The sequence below is a fragment of the Chiroxiphia lanceolata genome, chromosome 5 (assembly GCF_009829145.1).
Source record: "Chiroxiphia lanceolata isolate bChiLan1 chromosome 5, bChiLan1.pri, whole genome shotgun sequence".
Taxonomy (NCBI): Eukaryota; Metazoa; Chordata; class Aves; order Passeriformes; family Pipridae; genus Chiroxiphia; species Chiroxiphia lanceolata.
In genome coordinates, this window is record NC_045641.1 from 49,796,602 (window position 1) to 49,810,651 (window position 14,050).

The 14,050-nt window shown below is 40.0% G+C and overlaps 1 protein-coding gene and 1 non-coding gene across 2 annotated transcripts in view; both read left to right on the forward strand.

Moving 5' to 3' along the window:
• UBN2 (ubinuclein 2) overlaps positions 1–6,885 on the forward strand; it is a 48,734-nt gene extending 41,849 nt beyond the window's left edge. Inside the window, exons 15-17 of the mRNA XM_032689111.1 lie at positions 2,266–2,512; positions 3,293–3,382; positions 4,340–6,885. Coding sequence (XP_032545002.1) covers positions 2,266–2,512; positions 3,293–3,382; positions 4,340–4,389 — 387 coding nt within the window. The 3' untranslated portion in view covers positions 4,390–6,885. The remainder of the gene's footprint in view (positions 1–2,265; positions 2,513–3,292; positions 3,383–4,339) is intronic.
• A 7,010-nt stretch (positions 6,886–13,895) lies between these two features.
• TRNAR-CCU lies at positions 13,896–13,968 on the forward strand. The gene has a single exon. It is a non-coding gene; the product is annotated as a tRNA-Arg (tRNA).
• Positions 13,969–14,050: the final 82 nt, after the last annotated feature.

Below are 14,050 nucleotides of genomic sequence, written 5' to 3' on the forward strand. Positions count from 1 at the left end.
AGACACTTCCATGGCCTTTTGTCCTACTGTACCGAAACAGTCAACAATAAATATCTGGCAGGCTCTGACACAGCTTTTTCCTACTTTGGGTGCTTTGAATGGAAATAAAAAGATATTCACAACCCGTATGCTGTGTAAGGGCCACTGAGGTACCACAGAAGGCCTGGAGAAGAGCTGAGCCAGGTACATGCAGTTTGAGTACTCTGGAAGGTGCCTGGAGGAGACAAAAAAGGCCACAGTGAATGGATTGGGAAGAGACTTGTTACTCCTGGTGCAGTCAACAGAATCCAGTGAATACAACCACTGTGATGTAGAAGAAAATGTGAAATGGGTGTGGTAGTGCTTAAAAATGATGGGGAAGTCAAGGGAAGTAAGCAGTGTTGTGCTGGATGATGAGATGAATTCTGGCAAACCATCCTGTAGTTAAAGGCAAGTAACAATGATCATCTGAGTAATGAAATACATTTTGGCCACAGTGATTTTGAAGAGCACTGAAGGGGGGTGTGTGGTAACATGAGTCCATGCTGTATATATAATGCGGTAAAATAAGGTGTGTTGTTGTATAGAAAGCGGCAAATCAGCTAGAGGCGCTGAACACGTATGGTATTGCTAAAATAATTAGTGCATGTGGGTTTTTTGACATTTCAGAAATTACTTTAAGCTAGAAATGGTTCTGAAGAATGGTGCAAGGAAGGTAAACCATGGAATAAGGCTGTTGGTGCTGTGCACACTGAAGCTTAGTCAGTGGAGTACATTCAAGAAAAGATTAGAATCAAATTACCTCCCAGTCCAAGTACACTGAAGGGGAAAATATTTGTGATCACTGAGGGCTTTATTTAGCCATAAAGGTCTAATGACTGGCTGCTGATCTTAAATGAGTTCCAGACTTGTTGTTAGGTACAGTGAACTAAGGAATTAGTTCCCCCTCTTAAAACTTCACGTAAGACTGAAAGTGAATCTCTTTTCCTTTAAGGCCTTAGCGATTTAATTCCTGTTTGAGATGCTGTTAGTCAGAAGGTGAGAATGGTACCTGAGTTGCTCATTAGAATATCTTGGTCTGCTTACATTGAAAATCAAACTAGATAATTTTATTTGGTAATAAAGATGTTCCTAACTAGGAAGTTTCCAATAAGTGTTTCCCTCCTTTCCACTTTTGATTGACACAACTATTTACCAGAATGTAAGTTTACACCTGCTGAAGCTCTTCGAAGAAAGTTACATTTCAAGAAGACAAAGCCAAAGAGTACACATGTGATTTCCTTAAAAAGCTCTACCTACCATTAGTACTTGTGAGCAGAATCTGGTTTAGACTTTTAAGGATCTTAATGACTCAGATCTACAGGACCAGGATGAACCCTTTTATGAAATATTGTACGTGAGTTAAATAGAAACATCTGAACTGCAGCTCTTTTAGCTCTGTAGCTCTTTTCACCACTGTTCTTCTCTCTCCTTCTTTTTCAGAGAGTAAACAAGGTCTTGGCAGAGCTCAAAACAAAGTTGTTTTTCTGTTTTCAGGCATTTACAAATCCACAACTGCAAAACATAACTATGGTTTTTATTTTGTTGCACTTTACTAGATTGCATAGACAACAAACAGTTGCCATTTGGGAGATGTTGTAGCAAGAATATTCTGGCTGATCTTGCATTTTTATTTTTAAACTACAATGAATTTAACTTCATTTTGACATATCTGGAGTGGAGAGATTATTTTCCTTTGCCTTTTCCTCTGACATGTGCATACACACATATACATACATATGTATGTCTGCATTTGGGTAACCTGACTTCTTGAAGTGTGAAGGTTCTTACATATGAATCTTAATTTTCAGAAGTCATTGCTTCTCAACAGCCTCTTAAGAAATAATGTTCTGTTAAGACCCAGATTTGGAGAGGGAAGAGTAATACTGTACATCTGAAGAACTTCAGATCAACCTCTGATAACTTCATATTAATCAAATAGAAGATGTTGCTCTAAATTGTGACTGTAGACCCAGTGCATAGTTAGAAATGAGACCAAGGAAATGATCTGTAAGGCTGATGAGCAAAACATGAGAGAGAAGCTGTACTGTCATGTCTGAATCAGATATAATTGTGCTTGCTTAGCAGATGAACACTGGGAAGACCTAGGTGGATAAGTGGATATTTATTAATAGTTTAGTACACTTCTCAACAGAGCAACACTTAACAGGGAATAGTCAATTTTTATATCCTTAAAGAATACAACTCAAAGTTTAAAAATCTTGAAGTACTGCTTTTTTTGTACAGTCAACAGCAGGAGCATCGTTACTGGCTAACGCCTCACCTCTGACTCTCATGGCATCACCCCTGTCTGTAACCAGTCAGAATGTGACGTCTGCACCATTAACTCCTTTTGGGATGCTGGGTGGCCTTGTTCCTGTGACTGTGCCCTTCCAGTTTCCCTTGGAGCTGCTTGGCTTTGGGACGGACACAGCTGGAGCGACAACCACCTCGGGATCTACCTCAGCGGCTTTCCACCACAGCCTAACTCAGAGTGAGTGGAATTAGTTATCACACTGTCCCATGAGGGAAGATGCATCCTTAACATGAAAATTGAGAAGGGAAGCAGTAAAGGTCTGAGACGCTCAAAGCTGGTTCTTGAAAATCCCTATAGGAAAGTAAATGTGATTTCTCCTCTGGTAAAAACTTTCTTTACGTAATTACCTAAATGTTATAAATCACTTTTGGTAAATTTAACTTCATTGTTACATTCACAGTATATTTTTCGGTTTGAATGTGTTTTTTTGGGTTAACTTTTAATACCTTACCTTTAGAAAGGAGAATAGCTTAAAAGTCTCCAAATGTCACAATACAAATAAGAGACTTAATATGCTGATCCATCAAAATATCCTTAGCTCAGTAATCGCAGATATCCAACAGCTCTTCTGTGAGGAACTATCAACCAAGATGGCATTTATTTTTTCTGATTGCTTAAAAAGAAATTATTTATGTTTTTTACCCATATAAATTTTTGGCCTTTGTGCCGAAGGAAATAATATGAAGGGTCGCATCCCAGTAGTGAGGCATGGTCCCTGCTCTGACTTTTGATTAACTGTATCTGAATAGGTTTATTTCTGTTGACTTGTAGCATTCTGATGGCTGGAATCAGAGTAAATATCAGCTTGATATTTGTTTTGTGTTGCGGAGATACATCTTCAGAAATTTGTGGAAATTAACCCCTACTACAGCTGCACTACGAAAACTTCTTGTTTCACAAAGACTGCCTTTCTCCTCAAGATTTATTTTTTCTTTGCTTTCGTTTTCCTCCCCTCAGACTTACTGAAGGGTTTACAGCCAGGTGCTCAGCATGCAGCGACGCTGTCTCACTCACCTCTGCCTGCTCACTTGCAGCAAGCTTACACAGGTAAACACATTGTATTTTTCTTATTACTTATTTTGAACTTAAGTCCGATTTCTGCCATCGACTGAAATTAAATGTACAGCAGTAGTTAGTTTAGAGAAGAGATAACACAGGGACAAACTTTGGTAGCAGAAGGCGGTACTCATTCTATTGTAGCGGTTGTTTTTGAAACCTGAACAATTGTTTTTCCCTCCATTTCTCTTCAAAGTCAGGAACAAAATAAGTTCAAAAATTCCAGTACTTTATTGTAGCAGTTCTAGAAACTTAAGTGTACAAATTCAACTAGTGAGTAAAAAAGGAATATTACTTACTGGACGCTAACATGATTGTTTAGAGGCTGCATAAAGTCTTTTTCCACTCAATTTTCATTTCTCCTTTGAAGGTGAAAACTGACCTCCCAGATAAAAGCTTTTTCATATCTTATAAGAGAGTATTCATATGTGTGAATGGTATGATGGTTTCCTAATAGGGGATCTGCTTTCCCTAGGAATTTTATCCTTGATAAGAATTGCGTATTTTGATTAAGAGAAACTTGAAGCAGAATATCTTATTTTTCTGTTTGTAAGACTTAGAGCTGAAAAAGTATTAGAAAGCTTTAGAAGGGTTAGAGTGTAGTCCTTTCTTTGTCACCTGCAGTGCATTTTTTGGGGGCCAGGAGAAGGAATGGGAAGGCTGGCAGTGGCTTGGTGGGCATTCTTCCTATTGGTCTGAGAGTTCTCAGCACCAAAACATTGGGCAGTGTTTTGGAATGAAGCTTGATATCTCAGGTTTCAACAATGCTGTTTCTAATAAATGAACTACAGAGAAAATGCAAAGTCTTCCACTCTGTAAAGACAATGTACTTTTTAGTGATGCTGAAGCTGAACCTTGCACATTGCTGTCTCTCATGCTGTAAGATACAAACCCAAAAGTTCACTCATGCTTTTATTCTTCCCTTTTTTTCCTGTCTCTCTACTGCAGATGGAGGCCAAAGTAAAGGGGACACTAAGTTACAGCGGAAAAACCAGTGACTTCTGGACAAGCAAGGGAGCTGAAGCAGTTCTGGTTGGCTGACAGAATCTGCCCAGTTGGGAAAGTGCTTATTGTCACAGGGCTGCTGTTTCTGTCGATGTTTACATATTCTGATCCTAAGCACTGTGGTGAGAGGAAGAAGAAAAATAAAACAATACTTGATCAAAGAGAGAAGGAAAAGGAGGACTGGTCCTCCTGGTCATGCAGACTGGTCATAGCTTGATATTGCCTAAAGAAACAACGTTTTTTATCTGCTCTGATTGGCTCTTAAAAGAAATTGATCGTCAAACCCACAGCAGCACCAACATTTTTGTCTGGGTGAAGTCCAATGAAAAGTGGAAACCATGAGAGGAGCTAGAATAGGTTTCTCCATTCATTGTGTAAGGTGGAATCATTCACTTCTTTAGTGCCCAGAGTGCCCAGGGTAAGATTATGTGTAGGTCCTGAGTGTATTAAACGGTTGTGGACCAAAGGTTATGTAGAATAGAGGTGGTGCTGGGATACTTTGCATTATAATTAAACCTTTACACAAATGCAGTTTTTGATAATGGGCATTTTTCCAGATTTACAAGGCTGTTTGGCTTAGGGAGCCTACAGGTGTATGCAGTCTCATTAGAGAATTGTCTTCAAAAACAGATCTCCTGGTACATCAAGATGTGAGACACACACTATTTGTTTGATTTTTTTTTTTTTTAAAGTACAAGAATTCTTGGGAGGAAGGGGATGGAAAATTTTTCATTACACAAAAAGGAAACCCACATTTGATTGGTCAGACTAGCATTTCTTTCCAACATTATATTTTTAAAGGCATGCTAATGTTTCAGTCCTTCCATTTGTTAAACTTTCTTTTACCTCTGCCACGTGCTTATTTGCTACTGAAATTATGTTCTATTCATGTCTTTCATAAACAACAACCAGTTCTTTGCTGATTCTTGATCTTCATTTTTCATCTAACTCTTCCCAAAAGCCATGCATTATACTGATTTCCTAGTTAAAGAAACCTGATTGTGACCTATTCCAGGGTCAGGTTAATACTGCTTCAGGCATTAGCCAAAGAGGAGTCGTTCAAAAGCGACCAGAGGTGCCTTCTCTTCTGGGGGCTTGAATGGGTTGTCTCCAGCATTTCCAGCCCCTGCTGGCCTGGGGAGTGTCTGACCTGAACTCTTTCTTACATGGTAGCACAAGACTGCAAAGCTGGCTTTTTTTTTTTCTTTGATAGCAATACATCAACTGGTTGACGTGTAAGATTAGAAAGTATCCAGCACATGTTGCACTTTCAACACTAGGACAGAACTTTGCTATTGCGTCCCTTGCGCTGTCAGATAAAAGGTGAGAATGGCAGAAAGTTAAATAAGTCATTGGGGAAAGGAGCAAATAAAGTAGTAGGATGCCCTTCTTCAGCCCTAAAACATTCCTTTGACCAGAGATGCTGAAATTCCTAGTAAATAGTTTTTCCAGTAGTTTGACTTGAGATTGAACCAGAGACTACTGGTTATCTCACACCTTTTAGAGCGACTTTGACCCATGAATAATTAATCTTCAATGTTTTTTGCTAGATTATTTCGAGCTTGCAGGTTTCTTTTACATGTGATTTATTTTTCTTAGATCAGACAACAATTTCTTTTCTATTTAGAGCTCATTTTAATTTTATATAAATATATATACATAAATTTAAAATAATATATATTGTGTATTTAGTATAAAAATGTTGGGTTGAGCTCAGCAATAAATGTTTTTGCACAACACTTCTGTGAAAGACAGATTGAATTAAGATGCATTAGTTCATTAATTTCACTCCACAGCATCTGCCAATTAAATGCTTTTTAGCTAGTGCTAATGTTTTGTATGTGGCGTGTTGATTAGATAAGCTTGCATCTCCGTTGAGGTTATTAAGAGTTGAAATATACAGCTGTGTAGACCCTGGCATTCTTAATACTGCACAAATTCTCTCAAAATACCATGAACTATTTAGAATGCAAGCTTTATCTGGTTTTTTTTCCCTCTTTTCTCCAGGAAGGGTTGAAGGAAGACAACTTTTGTTTTTTGAGGCCCAGTGGTTCTGGCAGGATGTTAATTCTCTGAACTGTGTCAAACCTGACAATTTTAACATTGCATGTAGCTAAGGGAGTTGCGGCAGTGAGCCACTGGGCAGCAATATATGTAAAAGACCCTGTCCTAAGAGTTCTACCTCTTCTATGTTTTCCTCATCAAGGCATCTCATTCAAATTGCCATCTTTTGTCTTCATACTTAATGAAATTTTAGACTGGGAGACTTGGAGCCCTTTATAACTACAGCACAAATTCCCTTTCAGTGTTCCTCTCTTCCTGGAAGTATGCCTCATCTTCAGTTGAAGAGCATCCTCTCTAAATCATGAGGGTAGGAGCAGTGCTGCCTCTGTGTCCTACTGAGCTTCTCAGTCTTGGGAAACAAGTGAACTAATACTTCTTGTGGAAATAGATAGTAGGATGATGAGAATAAAGATGACCATATGTTGTTTGTGACTTCAGTTCAAACAGCCCCCCAGCAGGTAACTGTTTTCAGTCATTATGCTCCTGAACTTCTTTGGAATGAGCAACATAGGGAATGTAGACCCTTTCATTGCTGTTCCCTATTCTCCCTGGTTAAACTTAGCAAGGCTGAGTCAAAGGAAATAATAGGGTGATTCCCAGAGACCTTTGCAGGTAGCATAGACAGGATGGGGAAGGGAAAGATTGCTGCAGCGTCCAAATGCAAAATTAGGTTAATGTTTTACTATCTTCTGCACAGCAGCTCTTCTGAAGACATTTCCCCCCAGATTTTTACTACTTTTTAAGGGCCTTTGTTAATAAATAAACTGTAGTTGTACATACTAAATAAACCCTCAGTATTCACAAGCAATAAGAAAGCCAAGTACAGCTGTCTTTTCCAGGCAGCAGGGCTGAACTTGGTTTGGGGACTGTATATGAGCTAACATGTCAAGCTCTCTGAAAGCCCCAAACAAATGCAAGCAATAACTTCAAACATAGGTTTTAGATGTTAAAACCGTCTGGGTAGTATTTTCTGCTACATGATCCAAAGTCCCTAAAGTCGCAGTAGCTATTTTAAATCCTTAGAGACACTTGCAAAGAAAGAAGGCAGGCTAAATGAAAAACAGGCTGCAAAGTTTCCTGGTACTTTGGACTAGAACTGCAGTGTTCTCCCACTCGGAGATGCAAATGGCCTAGGCCGCTTTGTCCAGCCTTCTCTGTTGATTTGAGAAACATGACTAAATACTGATCAACTAAGTCACAAGTGTGGATGCTGTGGGTTTCACATCTGTTTTCTGCTAATCAGAAGTAACTTTTAATTACTTGGATTCTGCTTCTTGTTTGAATCCGATCAAAGTTGTCTGATACACAGATTTAGGAGTGGGACAGGTGTTAAAAAAGCCTGTTCCTGCAGTCCCATCATCTGACCCTTCCTCCACACTCCTTCTCCACTTGGTGCAAGACCCTTGAGGACATGAAAACAGAGAAATCTTGCAACTCTCCCAAACTGCCATCAGTTGTGCGAACCAGTAACCCTCTGGGAGTCATCTTGGACTCCAACTAACTTTATCACATTTGCTGCTACATTCGTAAAATGAACTTTTGGCTGTATTTATTAGCAAATTTTAATCTAGTTTACAGGTTGGGGTTTTTTTGTTTTCTTTTGATTAGTTTTTGCCCACAGATGGATTAGAAATGTTGGGGTGTTTGGGTTGATGGGTTGTTTGTTTTGTTCTACTTCTGTTTTGTTTTTGAGTGAATTGGTGAAAGCAAAGTGGTCCCTCTTCTGCTTTTGTTTTGGATTTTTTTTTTTTTTTTTTTTTTTGGTAGGGAAAACCTACAGCCAAGCCAAACTGTGGAAGGCTCCCTCCCACATCAACTTTTCATCTTTTGCTGAACTGGGGGGAAATCATTAAAGGGACACTTGCTTTTTGTTTGGGCTTGTTCGTTGTTTTGGTTTGTTGGGTTTTTTTCCATAATGAACCAGAAGGTAAAAGCAGTAGGTAAACAACTGATTAATTAACACTTTATGCAATTTTAATTTTATAGATATTAAAAAAAGGTTTGGTAGACTTTGATTGGTCCAAGCTCTGGTGAAATGGCTGTTACCCTCCATGACTTACTTGATTCAGGCTTTTGTCCTTTGTTTAAGTGCCTTTTTTTTTTTTATTTTATTTCCCTATCCTCTTTAAACTTTTCTCAGAGATCCTGAAGTGCTAGAAGGCATTTTGGAGGAAAATCTTAAGCTTGCCAAGATGGCTTTATGCTGTTATACTATTTTTTTTTCCCTTTTGTAAAGAAAAAAAACAACCAAGCGTGTAATGTGTGTAACTTCATGCTGCTGTACCATGGCGTTGGTTCTGTGTGCTTGTGCATTCTTTCTCTCTCACGCACACACGTGCACACACACACACACACACACATACACAGCAATATTTCTGAAACCTGTTCGTCCTTCTACATTCTCCTGGCTCTGTCAAACTACTTAATGGTGAACGTTTGTGCAAAGATGGCAGTACAATAAAAGAGCGTGTGCATGAGTGTGCGTAAATGTGCATGAGAGAAAGGAAATGGCTAATGGGAATGAAACTTCTTGCATTTTTCTCTGAAGGTTTTAAATTTTTCTTAATTAGGTCATCAGTAAAACATTATGAGCCCTGTCTGGCAACCTTACTAGCTACTGGACCGTTTCACACAATTATTGAGGCAAAGATGTGTGGCTGATAGCCCCAAGGACATGTGGGGGAAAGAGAGTTAAAATAGGAGCTTGAAATAAGTTTGAGTTGAGATGAACTGCAAGGCATCCTATGTGCAGCTAGTCACATCTGCTTAACACCGGTTATTGCAAGGATTCTCACCAAAGTTGTCACTTTCCACCGTCCATCATATGTAAAAAGAAATTTGGTAAAACCTGCAAGAGTGCAGGTGCTAATTGAATTTAAAACTGGCTATGCTTCACATGCTGCCTAAGTTCCTCACCATCAAGTACTTTTCTAGTTGTATTTTTCTTAATTTATTGAGATTTTATTAATGGTTTGTTCTCTTATGACTCTGTTGTTAGCTGCAGGTGAACCCTCATAATACTCTGTGCTTGTTTCCTTGTTCTCTGACAAAATTAGCTATCTGCAATAGATGATCTAGTGATTTCAACACCTTTGTGCTGAGGATCTGTCTAATTTGTGATTATTATAAACAAGAATACCTGAAATTAGCAATTCACTTGTTGACCAAGTGCTAAACTTAAGGTAACGTGTATGCATCATTAGACTGTTCTAGTTCTGTGATGTACTTCCCCTGGGGAAGATCTAATTTTGAGTTGCAGTATGAAAAGGAAGCATTTATTTTACCAAATGGGAATGGAATGAAGAGTCCTTCGTGAGTGGAGAACCAGACTGGAAAACAAAGTATGATACCAAATACAACATCTTTCCTGTGGCAGAGAATAGCCTCAGTTCTTGGCTTGTCTTCACATATTTGACTAAACCCATTACGTAAACTAGACCATAGGCGGATTTCTCCTACCAATCCAATGGTGCCAGTCAAAGATAGGACTATTGCTGGTAGCTCAGCCAGTTGGAGTGATAGTTGAGGGTGCTTCTTAATCTCTTTAGATGCATTAGTGAAGTTACTTAAGTGAAGTTTGCCACACCCACCTGTGTTGCTGTTTAATTAATTTTGGTCGCAAATGCTCTTTTTCCTAGGCTGATCTGTGGGAATCTACAGCTAGTGATGATGGCTGACTGTTGCAGTCTTTTCTAACAAATGCAGCTCTTGTGAAAATCTGTGCTGCTTAAGAAATCACTACCAAAATAAGCAGCCAGAAGTATGATTACTGGGCCACTGGAAAGATGAGCATTGTGTAGGGGAACGTTTTGTTTGTGGAAACTTCCACTGTGGCTTCATCATCCTTTTTCTATGACCTGATGATCCCTTGCTGCTGTAATAGCTTTTTGGGTCCGTAGAAAGCCCTGCTGCTGCTATGAGTTTTGCTGAGAGATCAGTATGGCCTGGAACTGGCCCAAAACTGGGGAATTACAAAGATTCCCCACAGCTGTTTTTGCACACTCATAAACAACACTGCACTGATCTTGTCAGTAGTCAAGGATATAGGTGTGTATTTTGTAGCCATTTTTGACAGCTATAATTCTACAGAGCAACTTGGGGAGGAGGAAAAAAAAAGAAGAAAAAACCCCACCACCAACAACCATGTTTTGTATCTAGAAACACATTTCAGTCTCTTCCCTTGCTGTCATCTCCTGCTTAAATAACAACCATTAACTAGTAAGTTTTTCTTCATGATGAAGAAACGTACAGTTTCTTCAGAAGCTTCTACAGAAGCAAGCAATGTACACTATGTTTGACTCCTATCATGTGCAATGCTAAAAGGGTTTTTTATGTTTTTTTCTTCTTTTTCCTCCTAGTAATGTGTACAGAAGTGTTTTATTGACAGACAGTCATGTTTGCTGCTGTCTAGTACCAAGAGAAAAAGAGCAGGGGAGAATCAACCAAAACCAGTCAGGAGATGCTATCATTGTAGGCCAAACTGTGTAGCTGCCAAGGCAGCCAGAGCTACATTAAAACTTAGCAGATTTCACCAGAGGAGTGGGGAAAGAAACTGTCTTGTGTTCTCAGCTTTTTCCAGATAAAGCCTTAGTTTGATTAGTAGTCACTAATATCAACTATGCAGATAAGTATATGTGTTTCAGTGTTACATGCATTCCTTTTCCTACCTACCCCTCTTAACACATGCTGAAATTTTACCCAAAGAAAATGGAATATTTTTGAATGTCTGTACTGCAGAACTTTTTTGCTAACATGAAGAAAAAAACTGTATTTTAAAAAAGAAACCCTTTCACTGATGCAACACGTAGTGTCAAGTGTCATGAAGTTGCTTTGAGAGGGAAGCTAAAATCACCTCTTGTGACAGGTTTTAGTCTGAGAGTTTCTCAGAATATTCAGCTCTCACAATTGGTTTAAGAAGCTGCAGCAATGTTTTTTGATGTACAGATTGGATTTGGGGAGAAACTAATGAGACATCCCAGGTTTCTTTCCAGCATCAGGAGTGAATTAAATTAGTTCTTCACTGAAATGAAGTTGCTTCTAAACATGGGGAGTTATCAGCTAAGTAAAAGCTAAATCACAGTCCCCAGGTATTTCTCACTGGTCTTTTAGTCTTGTTGTATGTAACTCAAATAACAATTTAGCTCAGAGATGAGAACTGTAGTGTGTGTTTTATTGCCGGTGATTCCATCATGTAGCAATTAGTACCATGTTCTTGCATAGTTCTCAAGATCTGTATTGGAAATAGATGGAGAAATTTTATTTTTGGACTACTGTTTAAAAAAAAAAAACAAAATTAACTCCTACTTTTTACCCTCAAAAGTCTACTGAGCAGCGCTATATTTTAGCAGTTAAACTAGTACCCTTGTTATGTGATTTGTCTCTTGTAGTCTTCTTTTACTAAGGGTTAAAAGCATTTAATTAGTAATCCTTACAATGTTGGCATTCTCTAGCTTAAGATCAGGTGCTTATAATAAAAAGGGCATCTGGGTTGATAACTTCTGATGGTACAAAATCTCTATGTTCAGAATATTTCATTGGAAGAAAAAACAGGTGTGGGTGCAAGTCCCTTTGGTTCTGCCTGATAAAAGAGGCTAAGTGAAGAAAAGTGCCCTGCACAGCTAATGGCAGTAGGGATCATCCCCTCAACAGCAGTTTGGCCTCCATATCCTTTGCTTGGTGTCACTTTTAGTATATAAATATTTTAGCAAGTTTGGATGTAGCCAGCTTAACTCTACCTGACTTGCTGTGATCCCCCAGACAATGAAGGGCTGAGAAACCATTTTGCTGCCTTTCACTGGGGAGCTCAGAACAAAAGGCTGGCCGAGGTTTATTTTTTTATAAACGAGTGTTAAATCAGTGCGAGAATTCTTTGCATTCCTCAGCTTCAAACAAAGGAATGCACAGTTACTACAAGATGGCAAACCTGTTTGAGTTGTTGATTCCTGTGATGCTTTACTCAGTCCTTCATGACTTTGTACAAGATCACCTTCCTTTTTTTAATACTCGCACATTTCGGATTATAGGGCTGAGTGATGGAGAGAGGATCTCAACAGCCTTGTGCTTACCTGATGAGCTTTCCAGGGAAACTGCCCCGTGAAATGCTCCCCTCTTGTGACAACAAGCCTGAACAACCAAATGCAGCTACATTTGGGCGGTTAGCACCACTTTCATTTGGAATTTTTAGGGAGGTATGTTCCAATAACTTCAAGGGATACTGTGTTTTAAATGTGTGGTTTCTTTCCTCTCTCCATATAAAACTGGACCTGAACACAAGTTTTGAGTTGTTGGGGGTTTTTTTGTAATAATCTCAGGACCTGAAAGATTGTAGCATTTAGTGTGTCTTAAAAATGATGTACTGTACCAGCCATGGATTTTGTAAATAACACCTGTCTCCCTTTTTTGTATTTTAATTTTTTAAAAGTGTGTAAGGCTCTTTGCCAGAGGAACTGGTGCCTGCTTTATCTCCATCCTGAACTGAGGCAGGAAAAGGAAGAAGCTGCTGCCACAAAAGCCTGCGTCAGTTCCAAATACGTATATTGTTCTGGTCAGTTTAATGGCTGTTAGTCTTTTGTTAGTTGGGAAGCTGGTTTGTTCCCCTGCACGTTTCCAGTTGTGGGTAGCAGAGCCCTATCAGGGAGGCTAATTTTAACTCTCTTCTGTGTGACTACTTGATGTTTTCACTCCTTCCAGGTACTCAGGTTTGCTATCCCTGAGCAGTCCAATGCTTTCAGAGGTCAGGACTATTGCCCCTCTGCAAAAATAACTGGAGAGCATTTCATTTTATCAGTGCTTTGATCCAAACACAGTAATGGGGTTTGTATCCTGCACCCTGCAGGTAATGCTGCCTTCACCTGTTCCGGAAGGGACTTGCCCTTTTCTGCTTTCCTGAAAGGAGCGCAAAGCTTTTTTTTTGGCAGCAGACTTTGCTCTGGGATCCACCCTTGCCGGCAGACCCCTGTTCTGCAGTAGGAGCCTTACTCGATTCGGCATAGCTGTTCCCTGTCCCTGACCGCGACAGGCTTTTTCATGAGTGTACTTTTCTTTTTTTATGTGTCCCGTGTCTGTGCTGTATTAAATAAAGAGGAATGTACATATTAGTCCTGTCTCTGTGATTTCTCACAAAAATAAAGATGTAAAAAGGTTTCACTTGAAGGGTCCTCCCTTGGGGCGTTTTGTAGGGCTTTTCCGTTTTGGGGATGGGGAGGGTGCGAGGAACAGCGCTTTAAAGCTCCAGCGGATGGGTACAACGGGGTGCGCTGCCCCTGCGGGGCGCGTTGTGATGAGCCGCGGTAGCCCCGCCCCGGCTCCCAGGGGGCCGCGCGGCAGCCGCGCGGGGCGGCGCTGCCCAGTCCGCGGCTTCTGATGTGCTTCATAAAAGGCAAAGGGGGCGGGGACAGGAGACAAGTAGACGCGCGGAAAACTCTTTCCCGCGGCAGCCCCAGTGGCCTAATGGATAAGGCATTGGCCTCCTAAGCCAGGGATTGTGGGTTCGAGTCCCATCTGGGGTGGGTGCTTTTTTTTCCTCCTCAAGCCTCGCCGTTTCTCCGGGTGCCCGCGAGCCGCCGGCTGCCGCGAGTGTGCGGCTCCTGG